This window comes from Bemisia tabaci, chromosome 1 (genome assembly GCF_918797505.1).
Source record: "Bemisia tabaci chromosome 1, PGI_BMITA_v3".
In the NCBI taxonomy this organism is placed as follows: domain Eukaryota; kingdom Metazoa; phylum Arthropoda; class Insecta; order Hemiptera; family Aleyrodidae; genus Bemisia; species Bemisia tabaci.
The window spans coordinates 89,231,300-89,255,598 of record NC_092793.1 but is presented as its reverse complement, the minus strand read 5'-3'; the positions used below and the strand labels follow the sequence as shown (position 1 = coordinate 89,255,598).

Sequence of the window (24,299 nt, the reverse complement as noted above, 5' to 3'; positions counted from 1 at the left end):
AAGCCTGGCTGGTCTGGTGGTAAAGTACTGGACTTCGGATTGCAACTCCATCCCGAGGCGTGGGTTCTAATCCCGACTAGGACGCCGCGGATTTAAGGTAAGTCACAACTCTACGATGATCCACCACCTGGTAGTAACGCATATGAAAACTTGCACACTTCATAACTAGAGTGCGCTACCAGCCAGGAAGAATAATGAAAATTCATTTTATACACTCTTTGAATTTGGTTATATAACTTTTATACTAAGGGTTACATAAGAATGTAAACTTTTAACTAAAAAACTTTACATCCATTACATAAACAATGAATATTCTTTAGCTTGTGGTTATTTACGGTTTATACTTTTAAAAACAAAATGTTTATATAACTCTGCTACTAGGGACCTGTCACCCTGGATGGCAACAAATGTCATTCATGTAAGCTGAACAATAGCAAACGGCGCAGCAGGTGACGGAAGATTTTGACTCAGGTGGATCTTTAAGCGGACCTTTCACGTACATAGTAATAGCCTGCCTGCACCTTAGTATCTTCTCACAACTGTCTTCCATTTTTAACTTATGTTTATGTTCCATCTTATGGATCATTCGCCTTACTGGTCTTATGTTTCTTTGACTTTCTGTCTTTTTTCTTTCTCCTTTTTTTTCGATCGATTCTTGTGAAACTCAATGCCGGGGGGGGGGGGTATTTTCCGACTGGAAACTCGCCTTTGGAGTCAGATTTTCAAAATGCAAAAATCTAAGATGGCGGCCCTGGCCTAAAATACTATCTCGGCTCCTGTTCCATCGATCTTTGTGACACTCGGTATCAGGAAGTAATTTTCGACGGAAAATTTGAATTTTTGGTCAGATTTTAAAAATTCTAAATTTTTGTGAAACTCGGTGTGAGGGGATATTATTTGAGGAGAAACTCGAATTTTTTGTTAAATTTTCAAAATCCCGAAATTTAAGGTGGCCAAAGTGGCCAAAGAGGCGAAGTTGTTGTCTTTTCATTATTATTACTTTTAAAGATGACAGCCGTGATGGGCGGCTCGCGGAGCGAGGAACCGGGAGTCCAGGGGCGCTCCCCGACTAGGCGTGAAAGCCGGCATAGCGAGCTACTCACGGCTAGTGTTATATAACGTTAACTGGAAGCAACAAATATAATATTGCGAGGACTTGCTTTTACACCACCCAAAAGATTTGGTTCATGGTGCGCTTAATTTTTACTTATTATCCCCAAAACCCGAGGATCAATAAGTTTTCCATAAAACGTATTCTTTGAAACTTCTGGATTCCATCCGTTATGTGTAAATTATTCTTGCCGTACAAGTACATACGTACACACGCGCCTTAAAACACATTCAATTAGGCAGTCATCAACAAAACCACAGACATTATAAATCAAAGTGTTGAAAATAGTAATCCAATGTAAGATTGTTCAGGTTGTAGGCCTAACCCACTTAAACAATAGCGGCCATATTCACTGGCCCCGTTCAATTCATACTCGTTTGTTCTCTCGTGACTCTGATGGCCCTGTCATTTCAACGTCAGTCGGCAGAGGAAGCTGAGGAAATGGATAGACTTGATGAAGTTGGTATATGAGAGAAATGTCATTTTCATTTTCATTTACCGACTGAAGGTCATCAAAATCTTCGGCGTTCCAAACGGGGATGGGGGGCCGTAGGTAAGTTGCTTCCCCCCCCCCCCCTCCCTGTTCGCCAGAAAAAAGTAGGAAGATAAAGGAACGAAATTAAGAAGAAAGGAACGGAAGAAAGAGGAAAACGGCTCCTATATTCCCTGGTAAAAATGGGAAGTGTCAGGTCAGTGGTAGATTGCTCTGACGCCAGTTTTGCTCTGACGTTAGTAAAATTTGCTCTGACGTCAGTAAAATTGGCTCTTAGGTAAGTGGTAAGGACTTGTCCCAACACTTAGGTAAGAGGTCAGCACTGAGGTGGTAAGCCGCACTGAGGTCATGAGAAGGACTTACGTAAGTGATCGGTTTTGCTGAGGTAAGAGCCACTAATGTCAGGAGCAAAACTTACCTAAGTGTAGCACCATATGCTTACCTCAGAGATGGAGGATGGATATCCATCTCTGAGGTAAGAGAGACTGAGGTCTGGACTTGGTACAAAGGGTTAGTCTCTGACATTAGTCCTGATTGAGCTATACACATTCCCAAAAAGTAGAAATGGCTCTTTCTCCTCTTCCACCCCTCCCCCATTCATTTTCGTGGGGAGGGGAAGGCATTTTCTCGGAGAGAGTAGCAGTGCCCGCGGAAGCACTGACATCAGAGCTCGGGAACATTGACTTCAGTGCTTCAAAAAACTGACATCTGAGCCCTGGAACGCTGACTTCAGTGCTTCAGAACACTGACAGTGTTCAAGTCTGTTCCAAATGCAAGCGCTTCTGATCTGAGCACTTGCCATTTTTACCAGGATTACGTAAAAATTTATAAAAAACATTGACTCAAACTGAATATTAGATGCTATAAAATTTCGAAAATTTTCTGGGAGAAGAGTTTCGGACGTCCCTCCACCCCTCCCCCCATTCGAGGTATCTAGATCCACCGAAGTCAAAATCTTCCGTCACCTCTACCGTTAGCTGCTGTTCAGCTACATGAATGACATTTGTTGCCATCCAGGGCGACAGGTAGGCAAAATTTTTAGTACGGCAAATTTCGTCCAATTCGGTCGATAAATCAGATGTTAAGATTTTTAATGGAACGTATTCGAATTTCGAATGTCATAATGAATCAGTTGCAAGTAAAGTAAGTCGCTCTGTGCCCGAAACATGGTGGAATAGAATTTTGGATGGATTTTTCTATGAACAAAAGTTTTTGAACCACGATCTTCAACCGCCATATCACTCCTTTTCGGTCCATATCCTGAGCATTTTTGCCGTTCAAAGTCTTTAGAACAGTTAGCTGCGTACCTACTGTCACAATAAAGCCACTTTACTTTGCAATGGATTAGTTCCCCTTTGTCTCGTGGACGGGCACGCACATTAAGTGCGTAATATTTAATTAACTCATAGTGAATTTTGCACTGTTGGTAATAGAGCGCATCAGATGGCAATGCCGTCTGACGTGTTTACACCTCATTCTAGTGAAACAGATTGTGACGATGAATTATTTATAACTCTCTTAAATGGATTCTGATTTATCCGTTCCGGATTGCAAACTAATAAGTAGCATTTTTCAACGGAAAAATCGCGATTTGTTTTGATTTTGTCGGCGATAAAATCGCTAAGATCATCAACATCTGGGCGGTTATCCTAAGTCCATCGCGATATTATGATCGCAACGAAAATCGCCATATATGGCGATTTAATCTCGATTTTATCGACGAAAATTGATCGTGATTTTATTGAACAAAAATTGCGATGCATAGCGATTTAATCGCCATAATTCGCAATTTTTTATTTGATAATATTGCGATAAATTGCCAGCGATATAATCGCTATTTATCGCGATCACTGCTAGTTGGGTTGGGTGATGGGTAATAAAAAAGTAATCGAATAATGAGTGAATAATGGTCAATAATCGTCAATAGACAATTTTACAGAATCTTGACATCAGTGCGCAATGCGGTTCTAAATAAATAAAAAATAAATAACAGCAATAATAGGTACCTAAAATTCTTTCAGCAGAAGAAATTTTATTCCATAACAGATAACAATCAGGATAATCAGAATATCGACGAGGTATTTCACGTAGACCAAAAAAGTGCTGTGGAAAAAATGTTAAATTTACTTCCATAAATATAATATAAAATTATCCTTATTTTTGAACTCGGTACATGTAATTATAAATTTCCATCATCCTCCCTCACTTCATTTGTCAATAGATCAACCAACAGACATAAAAGGAAACAATGATTGTAAAAAACCGCGAAAAATGCCAATTTCTGCTCTATTTCCGAAGTTTGGCATGCGGCAGTGGGTTTAATTTTGCCTTCAGCAAAAAAATGTATAAAAACAATTTTATAGGTAGAGAACTAGCACGAACACAAAAAACGCATCAATCATAACAAACAAAAAAACACATAAAAACACAATACACAAAAAAAAAAAACCACATCAAACACAACAAACAGACCAAAAACATAAATAAAGCATTTTGATATCTACGTATCGATATATAGATCGACTGTCGCATGTATGGCGATATACATCGCACAGAAAGGTACCTAGCAACGCATGCCTAGCAAGCAACCGTGGGCTCGTACCTCCCCCCAAATTTCCCATTTTTTGACGATAATATTCCAAAATCTTGAAAGGGAGAAAATTGAAACAGCCAGTGTCACTTACCGAACTGGAAAGGATCAGTATACAAATTTTAGGGAAGATCGGACAAACGGCATGACTCCACCTTCGTGAGTGCGTTCAAAGCTGACCTTTACTTTACACAGGGTGCGGCAAAAGTCCCGGGACGGCTGTTTATTTTTTAAACGGCTACACGTAGAAAAACGAATTTTGGGGGATGTTCTTGGGTCAAAACAAAGCTACTTTTTGGCACTCCCCAAAATTTGTTTGGGGCCCCCCTAGGGGAGGGCGGGGGGCAACTTTTTTTTTTCAAATGGCAACCCCCCCCCCCTTTGTGATACCTCATTCAAAACATAATAAAAAAATAAAATTTTTGGCGCAAACCGCTGGTCAAAATGTTCATTTTTGACAAAATGGCGGCCGGTCAAAGTTCAAAATGGCGGAAATTTGGCATCTCCGTTGTTTATTGACGGATTGGTGTGAAACTTGGAATCCAAGGGTTTTTCGAGATGAGAAAAACGATTCTGGCATTGGTTTTCCAGAAAAGTCAGTCCTTTTCAAAATGGCGGCGGTCAAATGGCGGCTTTGAGCGGGAAGTGGATATTTAGGTTGCATATCGTTGGATTTGCATGAAACTCGGTACCTGAGGGTATTTCGGCACGAAAAGAACGAATCTTTCATTGGATATCTGAAATTTTGACAAATTTCTGAATGGCGGCGGAAAAATGGCGGGAAATCAGTTTTACGGCTCTTTACCGATGGATTAGCATGAAATTCGATATCCTGGCGGTTTTTGGCTCGTTAAAGAGGAATCTTTCAATAGATTCTTGAAATATCAAATAATTTCATGCTAATCCATCGGTAAAGAGCCGTAATACTGATTTCCCGCCATTTTTCCGCCGCTATTCAGAAATTTGTCAAAATTTCAGATATCCAATGAAAGATTCGTTCTTCTCGTGCCAAAATACCCCCAGATACCAAGTTTCATGCAAATCCAACGATAAGCAACCTAAATATCCACTTCCCGCTCGAGGCCGCCATTTTGACCGCCGCCATTTTGAAAAGGACTGACTTTTCTGGAAAACCAATGCCAGAATCGTTTTTCTCATCTCGGAAAACCCTAGAATTCCGAGGTTTCACACCAATCCGTCAATAAACAACGGAGATGCCAAATTTCCGCCATTTTGAACTTTGACCGGCCGCCATTTTGTCAAAAATGAACATTTTGACCTGCGGTTTGCGTCAAAAATTTTCTTTTTTTATTATCTTTTGAATGAGGTATCACAAAGGGGGGGGGTTGCTATTTGAAAAAAAAAGTTGCCCCCCGCCCTCCCCTAGGGGGGCCCCCAAACAAATTTTGGGGAGTGCCAACAAGTAGCTTACTTTGACCCAAGAACATCCCCCAAAATTCGTTTTTCTACGTGTAGCCGTTTAAAAAATAAACAGCCGCCCCGGACTTTTGCCGCACCCTGTATATAAGATAATGCAAAATATGCCTTGAGACTTTGAGATTATGTTCTTAGGAATGTTATTGACCATCCCAAACTGAGGAAATTATTCAATATGTCGAAATGCGATGTGTAAAAGCTTGTTGCTCATATCATCAGGATTTTTAACCAGTTGGATGCATCAGTTCAAAAACTTGCTCAGTTTTCTCAAAACGAGTCAACTGTCAGTTTTTGGGGACAGCCTAGTGTGGCATCATAAACTTTAAACAGACATATTTCACCCTAAATCGATCTGTTTACCATATATATATTCCCAGTAGCACAGATTGCAATAAATTGCGATTACACGGAAGAATTATCGCTACTGCAGCATCTGCTGCTGCTGAGGTGTTGTTTATGTTGCCTATCTACTGATTGAAGGCACCTGGCTTATTGAAATTTGTGGCAACAAAAATGAAAAAAGTTGCAATTTTCATTGCACTCTACACATTACCCATCATTTTGCCACCTCGAACTCTCTTTCCTGATTATTTTTAAAATGGGTACATATTCATTGACCAAATAATGTAAAAATAATGCAATATCATAGTGAAGAAATTTCAAATTTAATGCAATACATCGTAACTTTATTTCAATATTTTCATTGTACCGTGCTACTTAAGATAGTGGAACCTCATCGGTTATTCGGATAGGTATCTGTTGCGGATATTCACGCCTAATAGTTACTGAAAACCCCGGATAATTGAAATATCCACGGAATACGTCAGATATAATGAGAAAACTGTAGAAGTTGACCTCGTAGGTACATAGTGTTGAACATTTATCTTTAAAAACGCTCGAAGGATGTCCGTCGGATACCTACCTAACTGAAGCGTCGAATAACCAGACGACGGATAACCTGCCTACGTTCGACACTGAATTGTGTTCGTTATTTAATCGGAAGTGTCTAAATTATTAAATTATTAATGGAAAATATTCATAACTTTCCTGAAAAATAGGTTTTTTCATAAAGTAAATTAGAGGAAATTCGAAACATTTTTGTACGGTGTTCCTCCCTGGGCGGCAGTATGATTATGAAAACAATCGTTAGTTCTGCAACATTGACAACTGAGTACGGAGAGTCTAACTCAGAAGAATCGAGTTTTGTATGGGGAGCAAACAAACTCTTAAACTCTTCACAGATGCCTAACAAAATGGCCACAAACATTACTGTCAAGCTCCTACCCTAACATCCTAAACTCAAGCAGAGGATACTTTATTATTACACACGGATTACAGTAGTGCGCGTGGAGGGTTGGTCAAGTCCAACCCCCAGCTCACAAAGCCCGAGCCCCATTCCATTCAAAAGATCCTCTTGAGCCTTTTTCCCTCTTCAACCTCAGCGCTCAGCGCGACCCTCTCCGCGTTAGACTATTGGAAGATCATTCTATGTCACACCTTCACAGGTGTCTTTTCGCCTGCTCCGCCGATATATTAGGGGTTTTTTTCGGTACCGGTCGAGTGCGATTTTTCGGTTCCAAATGTTAAGTGTTTGAATCTGTGATAGTTAACTTACGTCGTATTCCTCGTTATTTGTTCCTACCGCGACTTTCTCAAATATTCATTGAAGTGACGCTTAAAATTTTCGATTTTTTACTTAATTCTTTAATTTATATCGGAAAAAAATTAACGGAATTTGTGTTCATAAATCTGTGCTGGTTGGAAAAAGTAGAACTGTGCGCATTCTTTCAATGTAATTTTCGAGATTCACGCGTCACCTTTCACATCTCAGTTCATGGAAAGTTGTCACATTTTGCACGAAAAAGACGACGGAGAAATTTCTTACCACTCATTGCTCTTATGTGTTGTTTAATGGCATCCGAAATTAAATTGTTCAGGCCATGGACCGCCTACTCTTACGATTTACTGCAGCCACCCAAATGTCAAAAGTCGAACAACTTTCAAACCGATCTTTCGATCGAGTCTCCTCAAATGACCAGCGGTAACATTACGACGACGGATACCAAAGAAAGGCAGATGTTCGACTCGAAACCATCGGTAGCCTCACCGTCTAGCGTCTTCGATGAAAAACGTCAGACGTGGTGCAGTCTAAAACGCGAGTTTCTTGAGAGGAGATGTTCAGTGCCGAACATATCGAAAAACTTGGATCATGAAGCTGATGAGTTGAATCATAAGGTGACGCTGGCCGGTCAAGTGTCGAACGAGATGAATGCAATGAGCACTGATAGCCGAACTTGTGATAATCGTTTTAATGTTAGCCTGGATTTCTTTCACGTGGAACCGCAAAGTCTAGATCCGTTACGCACAAAGAGTCTGCCGAGTTTCAGTTCGAATTATTTCAACTACCCAAACTGCTATGACCCGAGTTTAATTGCTTACGGACTTAGTCCGGAGGATGTATTTGGCGTCCAAAACGAACTCTTGCATTCTCACTCGACGGATGCCTGGAGTAATCTGGCCGAACTCTACAGTCAGGCTAATCAAAAAAAAGTCAAACAGCGCCCAAAGAAATTTCAGTGTCCTCAATGCAATGTTGCATTCAGCAATAATGGTCAACTCAAGGGGCATGTCCGAATTCATACAGGTAAATTTATTCATCAGTCTATCTCTGATTTTAGCCCGCAGGTACACTATATTTGTTGATTTACGTGAATTTAATTGTCTGGTATAAACTGAATTTATTTATTACTAATTTACTTAATACGTAAAATGCGACAGCAAATTTTTGCAGTAGCGTGACTGTAATAGGTAGGCGTTTGTTATCATGGGAGTTTACAAGCGATTCGTATATGTATACAGAGCTGGATTATTAGGTTTTTGACGACCGGTGCCAAAAAAATTTTTCCGCCTCCTCCCTCCTGGGTAGGTGGGTGAATTCAAATAAGGGTCAAATTCCAGGTTCTATTTCCTCTCAAAATTTTTTTGTGAATTTTTGGGCAAACCAAACTTTATTTTGACTATCATTAGGTATGGACTTAGGAAATATAGCCCGTCGAGCTTAATAGTTGGGCTTAAACCCGAATTTCCACCGTCAAGTGTATCTTTTCCCAAAATTTGCTCTAATTTTGCCTGATTTCCCAAATTTTCATCTCAGAGGTGACATATAATACTTTTAATTGAAAATTGAACACAATTGTCATAATAGCATCGTCGAGCACTAAATTAAAGCATTTGAAAACATGTAACCCTTTCATATCTTGCAGAACCAAAAGATTGAGAAAAAATTCATCCGTCATAAAAGATATCTGGAGCTTATTCTGCTTGTTTTTTAGACAGTTCCGTCTGTTTACCAAAATGCTCACTGTCTTCCTTTAACACGAGAAGAAGCTTTTATTTCTTGGAAAATTGCAATACGAAATGAATAAATAACACCGAATTTTAAAATTTCGAGTGCGCGTGTACCCGCTTAAGTGGCGATAAAGCCAGGAAAAGTTTGAGGACTTCCATTAACATAACAATTACGCCGGTCAACTTTTTTTTTTTTTTTTTTGATTTTCCGAAGATTTGCCAATGGTTTCGAAGTAGATTTTTGGCACTGATTCTGAAGAACACCTCCATTTACCTGCATCAGTGCGATTTATCCTGGGAAAGTTCGGGATTTTTCCGGAGAAATCGGAATTTTCCTTAAAAATCTAGCTTTTCCAGGAGAAATCGGAATTTTCCTTAAAAATCTAGCTTTTCCAGGAGAGTCAATTTTCCGGGAGAATCTGTGCTCGGTGGAAAAAACCCAGGAATTTTTCGATTTCGTAGCCTAAGATACATAAGGAACCCTATTGCACCCCTCTTAAAATTCCCTTTCTTTTCCTAATACCAAGGTTTTCCGGTCCAGTTTCATTAAAATCAATTAATTAGTCACCGAGATAGTGTTTTAAGCCAATGCCAACATCTTAGATTTTCGATTCTTGGAAATTTCACTAAAATTCGAGTTCCCCATTCGAAAATACCCGCGGGTACCAAGTTTCGCGAAAATCGATTGATAAGGCGCTGAGATAACATTTTAGGTCATGTCCGCCATCTTGGATTTTCGAATTTTGAAAATACGACTAAAAATTCAAGTTTCCCATTGAAAAATACCTCCAGGTACCAAGTTTCACTTTAATCGACTGATTAGGTGCTGTGATAGCATTTTAGGCCACGTCCGCCGTATTGGATTTTCGAATTTTGAAAATTCGACTAAAAATTCGAGTTCCCCATTGAAAAATACCCCCGGATATGAAGTTTCACTTAAATCGGTCAAAAAGAGCGCCTACAGGGCTTAAACAAACAAGTCTCAGTTGTTTAGGCGCTGCGATAGTATTTTAGGTCATGTCCGCCATCTTGGATTTTCGAATTTTCAATATTCGACTTAAAATTCGAGTTCCCATTGGAAAATACCTCTGGGTACCAAGTTTCACTCAAATCGGTAGAAAAGAGCGCCTACAAGGCTTACTCAAGCAAGTCTCAGTTGTAACAGTTTTCCACTCTGTCCCCAAACTGGGACACTGGGACAGGATGGAAATGGGACATGATGGAACGGGACATGATGGAACGGGACATGATGGAACGGGACAGGATAGAACGGGACAGGATGAAATAAGCTGTTTTTTAAGCTTATCTCCAACAGTAAAGACAATTTTGGTGTTTTTTTCACGGAATATTTAGTAGTACCTACATCTTAGAGTATCGGAATAAGAAAAAATTTTCCCTAACGCACACTTCGAAGGTATTTTACGAGCTGATATTAGTGTGTGTGTGTGTGTGTGTGTACGCTTGACGCCCTGTTAGTTATCGCGTATAGCATTTTGTTTGGCATCGTTAATGCCGTTAATCTTGCACAAAAATTTGCGAATTTCAGAATTTTTGCCATCTGCGACGTGTGAACTATTCAATCGAAACAAAAAAAAATCGTTTTTGGAAAAACCTCAACGTTACGGCAATCATTTAGAGCATATTACATCGTTGCCATGTCTCTCCTGACTGTTGCTCGGGACAATGATTCTAGCGCGTGAAAAAGTTATTGATGGAGCAATAAAGAAATTGACATATTTTTTTTCTCAAATTCCAAAGCATTACCTATCATCTCCGATAAAGTTTTCATAAAAAATCACTCTAGTTATGCTGCAACATCGATTTAAAGTCAAGAACCAAGCACGGGGGACACGCAAATTTGGGACAAATGCAGGCAATTTGCACATTCAAAGTTCTCCTAAATTTTTATTTCAGTCCAAATAAATTGGAAAATAGCATGTAGGTAATAGTCAACAATAGTGTGGAAAATGAGAAGAAAATTTAATCTGCCCATGTTTCTCAGATTATTACGATTAAAACAGCATGGGAACACCAGATTAGACGCTTAGTAATTGAACTCACCCAGGTATGTACGGTGCAGTATCTTATAGAAACATAGGTATGGCACGTATGCATGACATTTCAGTTTCGGAAACACGGCAAAAGCGTAACCGATTCTGCGATAGTTACGAGGATGTGCATTTGTGCAAAAAAGTGTTGTAAACAAAATATTGTAGGAGGGGGGATGATTTTTCAAGGAATTAGGATTCGTGACACGAAAAAGGGGAAAATGAGACAGAAAATGAGAAACGCTAATTGAAACATGGTAAAAAATTAAATGATACTAAAGTAAGAAACAACGTATCTGCGTTGCCACGTATCAGAATTACGGCATCAATTGTCTTTTCTCAAAGAAAAACAAGCCAACTTTAGCTTGATGTTAGCTGGGATTCACCTGTCTTCCTAACAACCACTGACACTGTCTGGCGCCCCTGGCGGCGATCGCGATTTCCGAAAAGTCATCTCCAGGATCTACTGCGCGATCGTTGCAATATAGAGTCACACGTCCGCTTTTCGTGAAAGAGAGTTACCGCGGCGGCAGTTTCGTCCCACGACGAAATTAAATGTTATTCATCGGTGACATCGTTCTTACGAGGCTGAAGTCGCCAGACGGGACGGCCCTCATGGAGTACGAGCAAATGCTATATAATTTCGCGTAGGTATAGAGAGTCAAAAAATAATTTCTGTCGTAGAGGGCTGATTTGCCGCCTTGAGGTTGCCCATGATTTTCAAAGAGAAATACGATGACTTACCCGAAGATAGAATGAATTACAAGTGGAAGCCAGTGCCACGCCGCTACATGCCGCGCAGGTTTACCCAACATTGATCTTCTTCAAATCCTTCCATTGGTATTTCCCTCATTTTTTTTTTTTTTTTTCACACAATTAATTGGGGTACTACCGTAATAATCTAAAATGCCCATAATACCCGACAGTTCCTACCTCTTTTTTTCCGTGTCTCTCCTCTCTTTTTCTTAAGAAAAAAAGAAGAGAAAAATCCGAGATTTGCCGCCGGGTGTGCTATGGCATCCTTCGCACTCCCCTAAATACGGCTCTGTATGTAAATAAAGGAAGGTAAAAATTGATAAGTATCTACGTCATATAGTTTGCGGAATGCTTATTGATGAAGGTACAGTTGGAGCAGTCCGGTCATCACCTTTCCTCTCAACTTTTTTTGGCTACTTTAGGTACTTAGTGCCGACGGTCGGAATATCATGTTGAGACTAAGAACATGAATAGTATTTTGATTGTAAATCCATTTTTGACCTCAGTTTGATAAATTTCTTGCCTTACAAATAAGTTGTTCTAAAAGTACCGCATGTTTTTTCTTTTTTCGGACGAGCGGTCCGGGTGCCTACACTACCAAAACTGTTAGGGTTGGCCGCTCCTTTGAAGTAGCGTCATTCGCAAACAAAAATATACGAATCATACAGTCATGGAGAGAGAGAGAGAGATGGGGGGGGGGGGTGGCTAAACAGCCGACAAAGCTTCCTTTTCCTTCCAATGAAGAATTTGGACTTTCGAAACGCGAGGTAGGCAACTGCTTTGTCAGCTCGTTTCAGAAGAATGATATCTGTAAAAAAATAAATTCATTTGTTCAAAAATAATCATTAGAATTCACCGCGTAAAGGCGGCTGTGCAATGCATCGAGCCCCCTTCCCCTTGTCTCCCACCTTTGTGCTTCTTTTTTCAGTACCTATTGCATCATTAGCATTTTTTTAGGAGCGAAAGGTTGAAATATGATCATGGAAAATTGATGGACTCATGATGAATATATTGACAAATCACGACTTAAATCGAAAATTTCAATATAAGTAAAGCTTTCTGTTTATATATTAAGAATACATTTTAAAAATACTGAACTTAATTAATTAAATGGAAAAAAAACAGAACGATATATTACAAAAAGAGTACGTATAAGGTTAGGCACCTAATTTCTTTTTTAAAAATTAAATGCTGTTGCAAAGTAAGCAATTGTTGAACCTGTTTAAATTTTCTGGCTATCTTGCAAAAATTCCTTTCGTTTAAAGAGTATTCGGATGAAATCTTAGACCTTAAGAAAACCAAAATTACCTACGGAGTGTAACCTCTTTGAAGGCTATTTCAGTAAAATATTAAAAATTACTCCCAAAAAAACAAGGAAATTCTACTCCTAGTCGTCATCCTCATCACGAAGATCAACAAAGATTTCGTCTTCCATATTTTCACTTTCATGTGTCTCATCGACACCTACATGGATCTCCTCGGACTCTTCACTGCATGTTTCTCAAAAGGTCGGAGAGAGCTTTTGACATTGTCTCTGCGAAGACCCAGTCGAAATCTGAGGCTTCCTTACTGAGAAATGTCCACCATGCTCCTCTGGTGGTGGTATTCAGTTGAAAGCCGTAACGGTATACAATGTTACATATTAATTCAGAACACACTCCCGCAGTCGAACCCTCAAACCTGGATGTAGCGAGCTGGCTGTTATTTCTTGATATTTCTTTCTTCAAGGTTTTACCGAGGACGCCAAAATAATAGTATCAATCATCGATGATAAAGAAAACTTACCGATGGCAAAACTGATGAGATGAGGAGACCAGTATGATTAAGATGGGGGCAAGGGAGGTAGACGTAGGATCCTCCTTCGGTTACCAGAATTAAGTATCAATACATTTTTCTGCATGGTGTTAAATTATACATATACACTGGATATTAAAGTAACAGTAAGTGTATAAAACGTGGGACCGTTCTGAATGAATTTAAGATGTTTGATGAAGCGTTAAGAATGATTTATACAAATTAAGAGAACATCCATGGTTTAAGCATTGGACTGTCGGAGTGTGTTGTAAATTAATATGTAACGATGTATACCGTTACGTCTTTTAACATGATCCTAAGTTACTAAACAATTGATTTACAAAATAAACTTATCTTCAAATAGTGATAAAAAAGTAAAAACTTATAAAAATGGTTATTGCAAATTATATATTGAGCTAACTTTAACCTCTGTTATCACTATGTCAGATGTAAACAAAGGCCCATTGACTATAATTTTCCGCAAAAAAAGGGTTTACCCTAGGCCCCTTCAAAATTTCCCAACTATTTTTCCCAGCTTCGCGTTAGGGTAGGAAAGTTGCGTTTTGGTCTAATATGAAAGACTAAGTATCACACACACAAAAAAAAAAGAAAGAAAGAAAGAAAGAAAAAAAAAATCGAGGGTATTTTTGGGCCGCCCATAGGCACAAATTGCGAAAGGCTCAAAATATCGGTCCAAAATCGTGTTGTTTCGCGATTTAAGCCTACGTATACGTCTCAGAGTTGATTTTAGACTTTGTAATTGACTATTATTTATGCTTGGGTATAAAATTCGACGACTTAAGTCGTTCACAGACAGCCATGGATGCTTTTTGCATCAAATTTCCTGAAAAAAGCTGAAATTTTCGACAGTTTTGACTATGTATAGTGCGGACCATTAGAGCGGCACTCACTTCCAAATTTGACGACCCAAATTTGGGAACGGGAAATATTTGATTTTTAAAAAAAAATTAATCATTGATTTTTGAAAAAAAATTAATCAATAGACGCGTCCGAGCTGTTTGGACGTGGCGATGCCGCGGAAAATCGTGCTTTTAGGGCGATCCTCGTATCTTTTTGAACATGATGCCATCGCTCTAAACCCTTCATAATGCGGACTTAAACACTCATTTTTACATTCTTTTACATTGTATTAGCAGTTGTCCCTCCAGATTTTTAGATTAAGATATTCCTTCACCGAAAGGGGGGCGAAAACGGAATTGCGACCGCGGCTGTGCCGCATTGTAGTTTTTTTTTCCTGTGATGAGACTTCCTTTTAGGTAAGATGCATACGCAAACTGGTTCCATATAAATTCTCATTCTAGCTCACATTGTCTCGCACTTTCACTTGGTTAAGTACCACACTTTTTCCCTCAAAACTCTGAATAATTTATTTTGATTCGGGGGTAAAGCACGATTTCACTGATGGTTTTTCATGAAGTTCCTTTTTATTTCAATTGCATTTCACTTTTCCGAAATGTCAAGAAATTACCAGAAGTTTGCACAGAGGTTCTTTCGAGTAAGTGATGTGCCTTGCGAGCCAAGATCCGCAACCGCGTCAACTGCAATACCTCCAATAAGTTGTCAAAAATTGGAGATGGAAGTAGGTATCCTGAATTCTTGAGGCCAAGATTCAAGATTCCAGTTCAAGATTTGAATTCGGTAAGTAACTCAAAGTTAGACATTCATACCTACGAATATTTTTCACTGCAACTCTTGTCGAAAGTTTTTGATAGAAGTTGATAAATGTGAAAACTATTTGTAGAACGGTTTCAGTTGTGAATCTTACCTCGCAGGGCATATCACTTACTCAAAAGAGCCTCTGTGCAAACTTCTGGTAGGTAATTACTAGACATTTCGGAAAATAAGTAAAATGCAATTGAAATAAAAAAGGAACTTCATGAAAAACCATCAGTGAAATCGTGTTTTACCCCCAAATCAATTTAAATTATTCAGAGTTTTGAGGGATAAAAAGTGTGGTAACCACGTGTAAGTGCGTGACAATTTGAGCTAGAATGAGAATTTTTATGGGTCCAGATAGCATGTATCTTACTTAAAAAGAAGTCTCATCACAGGAAAAAATATATTACAATGTGGCACGGCCGCGGTCGCAATTCCGTTTTCGCCCCTCTCTCGGCGAAGAAATACCTATCTTAGTCTAAAAATCTAATAAGTCGTCGAAGTATCTAGGTACCTAGGCACAAGAAATAATTAATCACCAAAACTAAAATTTCTCGATATTTGCATTTGAAAACCGGCTGCCAATTCCTTATGGGAAAATATATTGTAAGTGATGAAAATACCAGATTTGCCCTATTGTGACGTAGTGAGTGTGCCGAATCCGTTTCCGCGTAAAAGTGACCGTTATTCGGAAATCCGAATTTTGAGGCGTTTATAAGTTGATTTTTTCGAGGATTTCAGTGATCAAAAAACTCTGACTGAAAATTTCTGTGACATCAGGAGCCTTACCTAGTTGTTTTGATTAAAGCAATAAAAAAAATCACGCAAAATGCCCATTGCTTTTCATAAGCACTTGAGCAAGGAGAGTTTGACCAGGGCCTGTTCAACGATAAATGCTGCTTTATATGTCACTCTGAGCTGTTGGTTCGATTTAATGTCAGCTCATTGACTACTATTCTCGCGCCGAAGTCTGTGAGGGGCGGGGAGAACCTCACCTGAACATCGGTAGAAATGTAATCGTGAAGAAAGGGTGTTGAAACATGTTCCTCAAAACTGATCATGCACACTGAAAAAAAAATCTTTGTGTATTTACTAAGAAAAGGGTAAAATTACCAAAAATTCAGGGTTCTATTTGATCCAAGTTTTCTTCTTGGTAAAATTATCATTTATGGAATTGGTAATTTTACCACGAAATCTCGGTAAAATTATTGAACTTTTTCGGTAATTTTACTGGACCTTGGTAAAAACGCCAATATTTTGTATCGACTGTGGTAGAATTACCGAGATAAAATGGCAAAGTTACCGGGAATTGATTACCAATAAAAGTGGTATTTTTACCTGGAAAAAATAGTAAAAATACCGGTTTTTAGGTAAGCTTGCCAGTCTGTCTTGGTAAAATTACCAATAATTGGTAAAAAAAAAGTGAGATGGTAAAGGTACCAACGGACCTTGGTAAAAACGCCGAGAATTTTTTTTCAGTGCAGACTTGAATCTCTAAGAAATTGATTTAGGATTCAAAGCGTAGGCTATGTGAAAAAATAAATCGAGGGCGGGGGGTGGGGGGTTGTCACCTGCAAAGTGAAGGCCCCCCTTTGACTTGGACATGAGGATTTAAGTTTATGCAACATTTTTTGTAAGTCGATCAACCCTTCGGACAGCTCCTCCGAATTTTTGAGAATCAAGCTCATGTCAAAATTTTTAAGACCAAGATTGTACCTACTCTATTATTTCCTCCCATCATAATCTACGCTCACTGTTTTCCTGGCCTTACGTATTGCTAAGGGTGTGGGCATTCTTAACGGGTGGAGGGGGGTCTTCATTAGAGGTGACAACCGCCCGCCTCCCGCCCTCGGTTTATTTTTTCTCTTAGCCTATGCTTTGAATTCTAAGTCAATTTCTCAGAGATTCAAGTCTGCATGATCAGTTTTGAGAAACATGGTTCAACATCCCTTCTTCACGATTAAATTTTCTACCAATGTTCGGAGGTTCTTCCCGCCCCTCACGGACTTCGGCCCGAGAATGACTGTCAATGAGCTGATATTAAATCGTACAAACAGCTCAGAGTGACATGCAGGGTTATCCAAAAGTCACTGATCACCCCTGTAACTTTTTTCCAAATTAACATAGAAGTTTGAAACTGTGGCAATGTTCCTCGGTCTAAAGTAGCGACTTTTTGGTCCACACAAAATTTGGGGGGGGGCGGGGGCTAACTTTTTTTTCAAATGGCAACCCCCCCCCTTTGTGATACTTCATTCGAAAGATAATAAAAAACGAACATTTTTGGCGCAAACCGCAGGTCAAAATGTTGATTTTTGACAAAATGGCGGCCGGTCAAAGTTCAAAATGGCGGAAATTTGGCATCTCCGTTTTTTATCGGCGGATTGGTCTGAAACTCAGAATCCTAGGGTTTTTTGGGACAAGAAAAACGATTCTGGCATCGGTTTTCCAGAAAAGGCAGTCCTTTTCAAAATGGCGGCGGTCAAAATGGCGCCCTAGAGCGAGAAGTGGATATTTAGGCTGCTTATCGTTGGATTTGCATGAAACCTGGTATCCGGGGGTATTTCGGCAAGAGAGGAACGAATCTTTCATTGGATATCTGAAATTCTGACGAATTTCAAAATGGCGGCGGAAAAAAAAGGCGAGAAATCAGTTTTACGGCTGTTTACCGATGGATTTACATGAAATGCGATGTCGATTATTTAGTATTTAAATAATTAATGAAAGATTCCTTTTTATCCAGCCAAAAACCACCAGGCTATCGCATTTCATGTAAATCCATCGGTAAACAGCCGTAAAACTGATTTCTCGCCTTTTTTTTCCGCCGCCATTTTGAAAGTCGTCAGAATTTCAGATATCCGATGAAAGATTCGTTCCTCTCTTGCCGAAATACCCCCGGATACCAAGTTTCATGCAAATCCAACGATAAGCAGCCTAAATATCCACTTCTCGCTCTAGGGCGCCATTTTGACCACCGCCATTTTGAAAAGGACTGCCTTTTCTGGAAAACCGATGCCAGAATCGTTTTTCTTGTCCCAAAAAACCCTAGGATTCTGAGTTTCAGACCAATCCGCCGATAAAAAACGGAGATGCCAAATTTCCGCCATTTTGAACTTTGACCGGCCGCCATTTTGTCAAAAATCAACATTTTGACCTGCGGTTTGCGCCAAAAATGTTCGTTTTTATTATCTTTCGAATGAAGTATCACAAAGGGGGGGTTTGCCATTTGAAAAAAAAGTTAGCCCCCGCCCCCCTCAGGGGGGGGGGTGCCCCCCCAAATTTTGTGTGGACCAAAAAGTCGCTACTTTAGACCGAGAAACATTGCCACAGTTTCAAACTTCTATGTTAATTTGGAAAAAAGTTCCAGGGGTGGTCAGTGACTTTTGGATAACCCTGTATAAAGCAGCATTTATCGTTGAGCAGACTCTGATCGAACTTTACCTGCAGAATTATCGTAAAAAATATGCCTCGAAATGATGTTTTGGCAATTTTGGGGGGTATCAGGGGCTGCGGGAAAATGGTAAAGTGGCATATCGCTCCAAAATTTAACAAGGATTCAGAAAATGGTGCTCTTCGTAGTGATACGAGCCAGGCCCGCCACATACCATCTCGGGCCCTGGTACCAGTTTTAAGGCCCGGGCCCCAAGCACGGGGGGGGGGGGGGACTGAGGGGCATCCCCCGAGAAATTTTTGAATTTCTAAAACTATTCGGACGCATTTTGAAGCCTCCTTGACGAATTTGTCCATCAATTTCTGCGGAATAATTACGCTTTTTTTTCTACTTTTAGCTCAAAAAACTTGCGAATTATTGCATCCAAAACATCTGGAAAATTTTTATTTTTTGGGGGGGGGGCATATGATACTATTTTCAATTCTGAGGGGGCCACGCCCCCTGGACTCCCCCTTCGTTTGTCTATGGCAAGGGAGTTGAGCCATGAGCCTTTGAAGTCGAGGATGCCCAGACTGGAGACTCATAGCATCTAACGACGGAAGAAAATGAAACGCAGTTACTAAAAATATCCTTCTGCACTGAAAATCTTGAAAATAGATGAAAATTTTCCAAGAAGTATACTTCTTTGAAAAGAGCTTAAGGCAAAAACGGCTTTTTTCGCCCCCCCCTCTGGAATTTCTTCAGACTTTATCTATTGATTACTCATACTTGAGCGCTTCTTTTCCCAAATTTTCAGACCCCCAAAATATTGGGGGGGGGGGGGGTGGGGCTAGCGGGGTGGAAGTCAAAACCTGTGAACCTCGATATCTCTCAAACGAAGAAAGATATCGAGGTCCGGTTTGGACGAACAATCGTCTACAATTGCATACTTTAAGATTCTAAGGGTCGAAATCGCGATATCTCATATTTAAGTCAACAAATGTGCTTTTCTCCAGTTTTTAAATCTAGAAAATTTCTTTTAAACGAAAAATTTACAAAGATCTCAACTTTTTATTTAAACCAAAACCAGTTTTTAAATTGTTCGTCTTTTTCCGCATCCAACGAGTGGTCCAATAGGCTAGGGTACCAAACGGTTCCGAAGTTATGATCGATTGAAGTTTCCGCTCAACGCGCGCCAACCGATTTTCGCGCGCAAAAAAGTCGGATTTGACTGCTAATAAATCAGATTGAATGTTCAAACTGAGCAAAATGCATTATTAGGGACTCTTGAGGGTTGCTGAGTTCAGAAATTACAGATACTTCCAAAAAATTCACGTTTTTAAAATTACAGCTCTGTACAGGACCCCTGAGCGGCCAGTCCGCGCTCAGTGGGCCTCTAAAATAGCGCTAAGGAGCTGTAATTTTTAAAACGTGAATTTTTTGGAAGTATCTGTAATTTCTGAACTCAGCAACCCTCAAAAGTCCTTAATAATGAATTTTGCTCAGTTTGAACATTCAATCTGATTTAATAACAGTCAAATCCGACTTTTTTGCGCGCGAAAATGCGCCCGGGCCCCGGTACCAGGGACCCAGTATCCCCCTCCCCCCTTGTGGCGGGCCTGATACGAGCAACCGTTCTTGTGTTTTGGCCGGCAAAACAGATTTTGGGACATTTATCCCCCCTCAAAATTCCAAAACCCGCCACGCTATCAATGAGGACTTTTTTGGGAGGACCTGGGGGGTCGTAAGGACTCCCTGTGCCCAAAATCAGCTACCTAATGGGGAAAAGTATGGTTTTAAAGAGTAGAGTAAAATTGTTAGGTTTGCAACGTCAAAACAAACATTATTGCTTGTAAGTATATTGTGAAAAGTCACGATAAAAAAAAATTTGATGCCTGTAATTGCTGCTAACTGCCATTAAAATTTGCGTCCAAAACGCTAAAAAGGCGAGTCTCAAACATGTTCGCCGAGACTAAAAAATGTGTTGCGGCAGTACAAACAATAATCCGATTTAACTAAAATTTGGGAATACTGAATGTTTAACATAGTGACAAAATAAAACCATCGAACATCGATGATCCAAGAAAATGTTTTGGATGGTTTAAATTTGGGACACCCCATCGTGCACCTATCGGGGAGTTTCTCCTGTAACTACAAGCACTCTTCAGTTTTGCAGTGTCATTATTCTAAACATCATACGATTTTTGTATGTGCAGGTGAACGACCATTTAAATGTGACGTAGATGGGTGCGGAAAAAGTTTTACGAGGAATGAAGAACTGACCCGACATAAGAGGATTCACTCAGGTCTGCGGCCGTTTAGTTGCGTACATTGTGGTAAGAAGTTCGGACGTAAGGACCATCTGAAAAAACACGTTCGGACGCACCTTCCTCAGCCGAGGTTTGCTGCTGAGCTAGTTCATCTCTATCCATTTCTTTACGGATACTGAAAAGTGTGATTTTTCTCTACGTTCATGAAAATTCGCAAGAATAGGAAAATCCAAAACCTAGGTATCAAATAAAATTGTCTAATAATTCTGACCCGCAAAATCCTTTTGTGACGTAGGTATGGGATGGTGAAACTACCAATCTACACTTATATACATTTTGGAAAACCTGGATTTTCAGGAGAGCAAAACACTGTTTTAAGTTCCTTATCTACATATGATGACAGAAAGATGAAGACGATTCTTGAAGACATCAATGATAATTTCCATTTTTAAAAAAAAGTTATCTGTTGTAAAGTATCCCGAGTAGCACAGTGCAATGAAAATATTGAATTGAAATTGCGATCTTTAGCAATTGAAATGACATTGTTTTACTATGAAATTGCAATATTACTACATAATTCGGTCAATATGTGTCGATTTTGAACAGGCAACAAAAGGCGTTCGATGTGGCAGAATGAGAGGCAATATGCAGCGCAATGAAAAATTGCAACTCACTTGAATTGTATTGCAATTTATTTCAATAAACCAGGTGCCTTCAACCGGTATGTAGGCAATATACACAACGCTTCAACGCAATAGCAATGATTTTACCGTGTATTTAAATGTAATTTATTGCAATCTGTGCTACATGGGATGGATGCAGATGCCTTAGGGGAACGTGTTTTGGGAGTTAGGGTCCAACGTTTATCTTAAGATACCTATTTAAATTTAGAACGAAGGTTATAAGACAAATTTCTGCCTAATATTAATCAAATTAAGATGAAGCAAAAAAACCTCCAAGAATAGCATTCCTACTTATATTTACCGTGTTCAAGCCTCTAATATCTCCAAAATTCCTTTATCGCTGTTTTGAGCTCTTATTTTAAATGAGTTGATCAAGGAGTATTCGCACATTGCATAGAGCACTATAGATGTGAATATGAATCTATCCCACCTACAGCCAAGTAAATAGACTCTTAAGAGAAAAACTTTATTACTACAAATTACAACAAACTTTATTAACCACAAATATTACGATGAGAACGTTCATAAAGTCTGAAATCTACTCTTTGGCGCGTTAGTAACAAGCTTTCCAAATTGCTTGCGACCACTTCCTTTTTTAAATGCCGGCAACCAGGTCTACCTAAAAAGACGCATAATAAAACCTAACCTAAATAAATTATCAATTTCGCAAAAGTTTTCCAGCATATGATTTCTACCGTTTAATGTCTGATGATAACTTTGTTTTGAAAAAACGAAAGCATTGAATCAATTTAAATCATACGTTAGGAAAGTTTGCAAATACTTGCGAGATTCCTGTATATTAAATTTTCTCGCATTTTTCTCTGTTCTAAAACCCGATTGCCGGCCGGTACGAAAAATCTGCCCGCAGAGGCCGGAAATTTGAAAAAGTGTGTCACAAACTGTGCAGATTCCGCAAGTCGCACGGCTTCAAGCTTTTATAGTGCAACTATCGCGATTTAAGAGCAAGATTTTACTTCCGGAGGTTTTATTTACTCGGCCGTAGGTACCTTTTGTGTGAACCAGGTCCATTAGAGCCCGCGTGGGAAAATTATAATGGATGGCGTCATTCATTGACACGATATACCGGGTGCTCCAGAGCACTCGTTAACTGAGCACCCATTCACTATCTTTTTCTCGAGAACGGCCGATAATTGAGCTTCGACCCCAAAAAATTCAATGAAAATATTTTCAGCCCGCCAAAATCCAAGGGGGGGGGGGGGTAAAGGGGGGGGGGTGCTCCCCGTTTCTCGCATATTTCTAGGAGGAAGGATATGTTTTGACTTCGGATTTAAAGTCTACGGCAAAAATCCTACTTTTCCTATTTTTTTTTTTTAAGTTACGGGGTATTTTGGGGCATTTTTTGGGCAAATTTAAATGAGACACTTTGGGCGTTAAAATTATCCGATTTGTAAAATCTAAAAGTCCTCTGAGGATGGAGGTCAATTCCTTTTTATTGATGTGCCATATAACCCATTGCCATATAACCCATGTCATATAACCCATTGCCATATAACATATGCAACATGCAACACATGCAACATACCCTTGCCATATGGCAAGGGTTTGTTATAACTCCAGATTTGGATTCTTCGCGAAACGTTATGTGGAATTGATGTGGCGTATGGTCCATTTGCCCCAAATTTTTTGCCCCTTTTTTTCCCTCCAAAAATACACGGCTTCTTCCGGGGAAATGGGGTTCTAAAGTTGTTTAGAGCAAATAGGCCATATGCCATAAAGATTCTACTTAACTTTTCGCGTAGAATCCAAAGCTGAAGGCAAAACATACTCTTGCCATTTGAAATTTTCGACTTAATGTCCTCCAAAGCACCAAAATTTCCAGGGGGACATGGCCCCCATAACTTTGGGTTAGCAGAGATCTTATGGCACATCAATAAAGAGGGATTGGCCACTATCCTCAGAAGACTTAGATTTTAAAAAATCATATAATTTTTACGCCCATATTGTCTCATTAAAATTTGCCCAAAAAGTGTCCCAAAATGCCCCGTAGGTAACTCCAAAAAATGGAGGTTTAAAGGAAAAGTGCATAAAACTTAAAGGTCTTATTTTGGCCGTAAAATTTAAATTCAAAGTCAAAACATATCCTTCCTGTTAGAAATATGCGAGAAACAGGGAGCACCCCCTCCCTTAACCTCCCCCATTCATTGGGTTTTGGGGGACTGACAATATTTTCATTGAATTCTTTGGAGTTGATTTACCCATGAGATTTATCGTCCCGAAGCTCAATCTCAATTTTCGGCCGTTTCCGAGGAAAAGATAGTGGACGGTTGCTCTGGAACACCCGGTATAATATACCTCTAATGAGGAAATCTTCCTAGTGTCGCTGAAGGTGACTTTACCGGAAGACTCTCTCACTTCTAAGCGGAAAACTTTTACAACCTATGTCATTTTACCAATTGAACTCTTAAATGCTGAGTAAATCCTTTTTGAGGAGATACATTTTAAATTTTTTAAGTATTTTTTAACCCAAGATTCAAAACTTATAGTTACGAACATTTGTTACGAACAGTTGAACATTTTCCAATATGCGACGAAAAGCTGATGGATTTCGATATACTTGTAGGTACACCTACCTGTGTTAATAATTCCAAAGTTGTTTACTTGTTTCACGATTTCCTACCAATGATCGAGAAAATTAAGGTGTGACTAAATACAGACCCATATTATTTTTTGAAGCAAGTTTTTATTCATTTTTATTTGAAATTTT

The 24,299-nt window shown here is 39.4% G+C and overlaps 1 protein-coding gene across 1 annotated transcript; it reads left to right on the top strand.

Annotated features, from left to right (window-relative positions):
- Nucleotides 1-6,958: 6,958 nt before the first annotated feature.
- On the top strand, nucleotides 6,959-21,161 carry LOC109035769 (uncharacterized). The gene is made up of 2 exons (XM_019049517.2): nucleotides 6,959-8,275; nucleotides 20,838-21,161. The coding sequence occupies exons 1-2, from the start codon at nucleotides 7,531-7,533 to the stop codon at nucleotides 21,068-21,070; spliced, it is 978 nt and encodes a 325-aa protein (XP_018905062.2). The 5' UTR covers nucleotides 6,959-7,530; the 3' UTR covers nucleotides 21,071-21,161.
- Nucleotides 21,162-24,299: the final 3,138 nt, after the last annotated feature.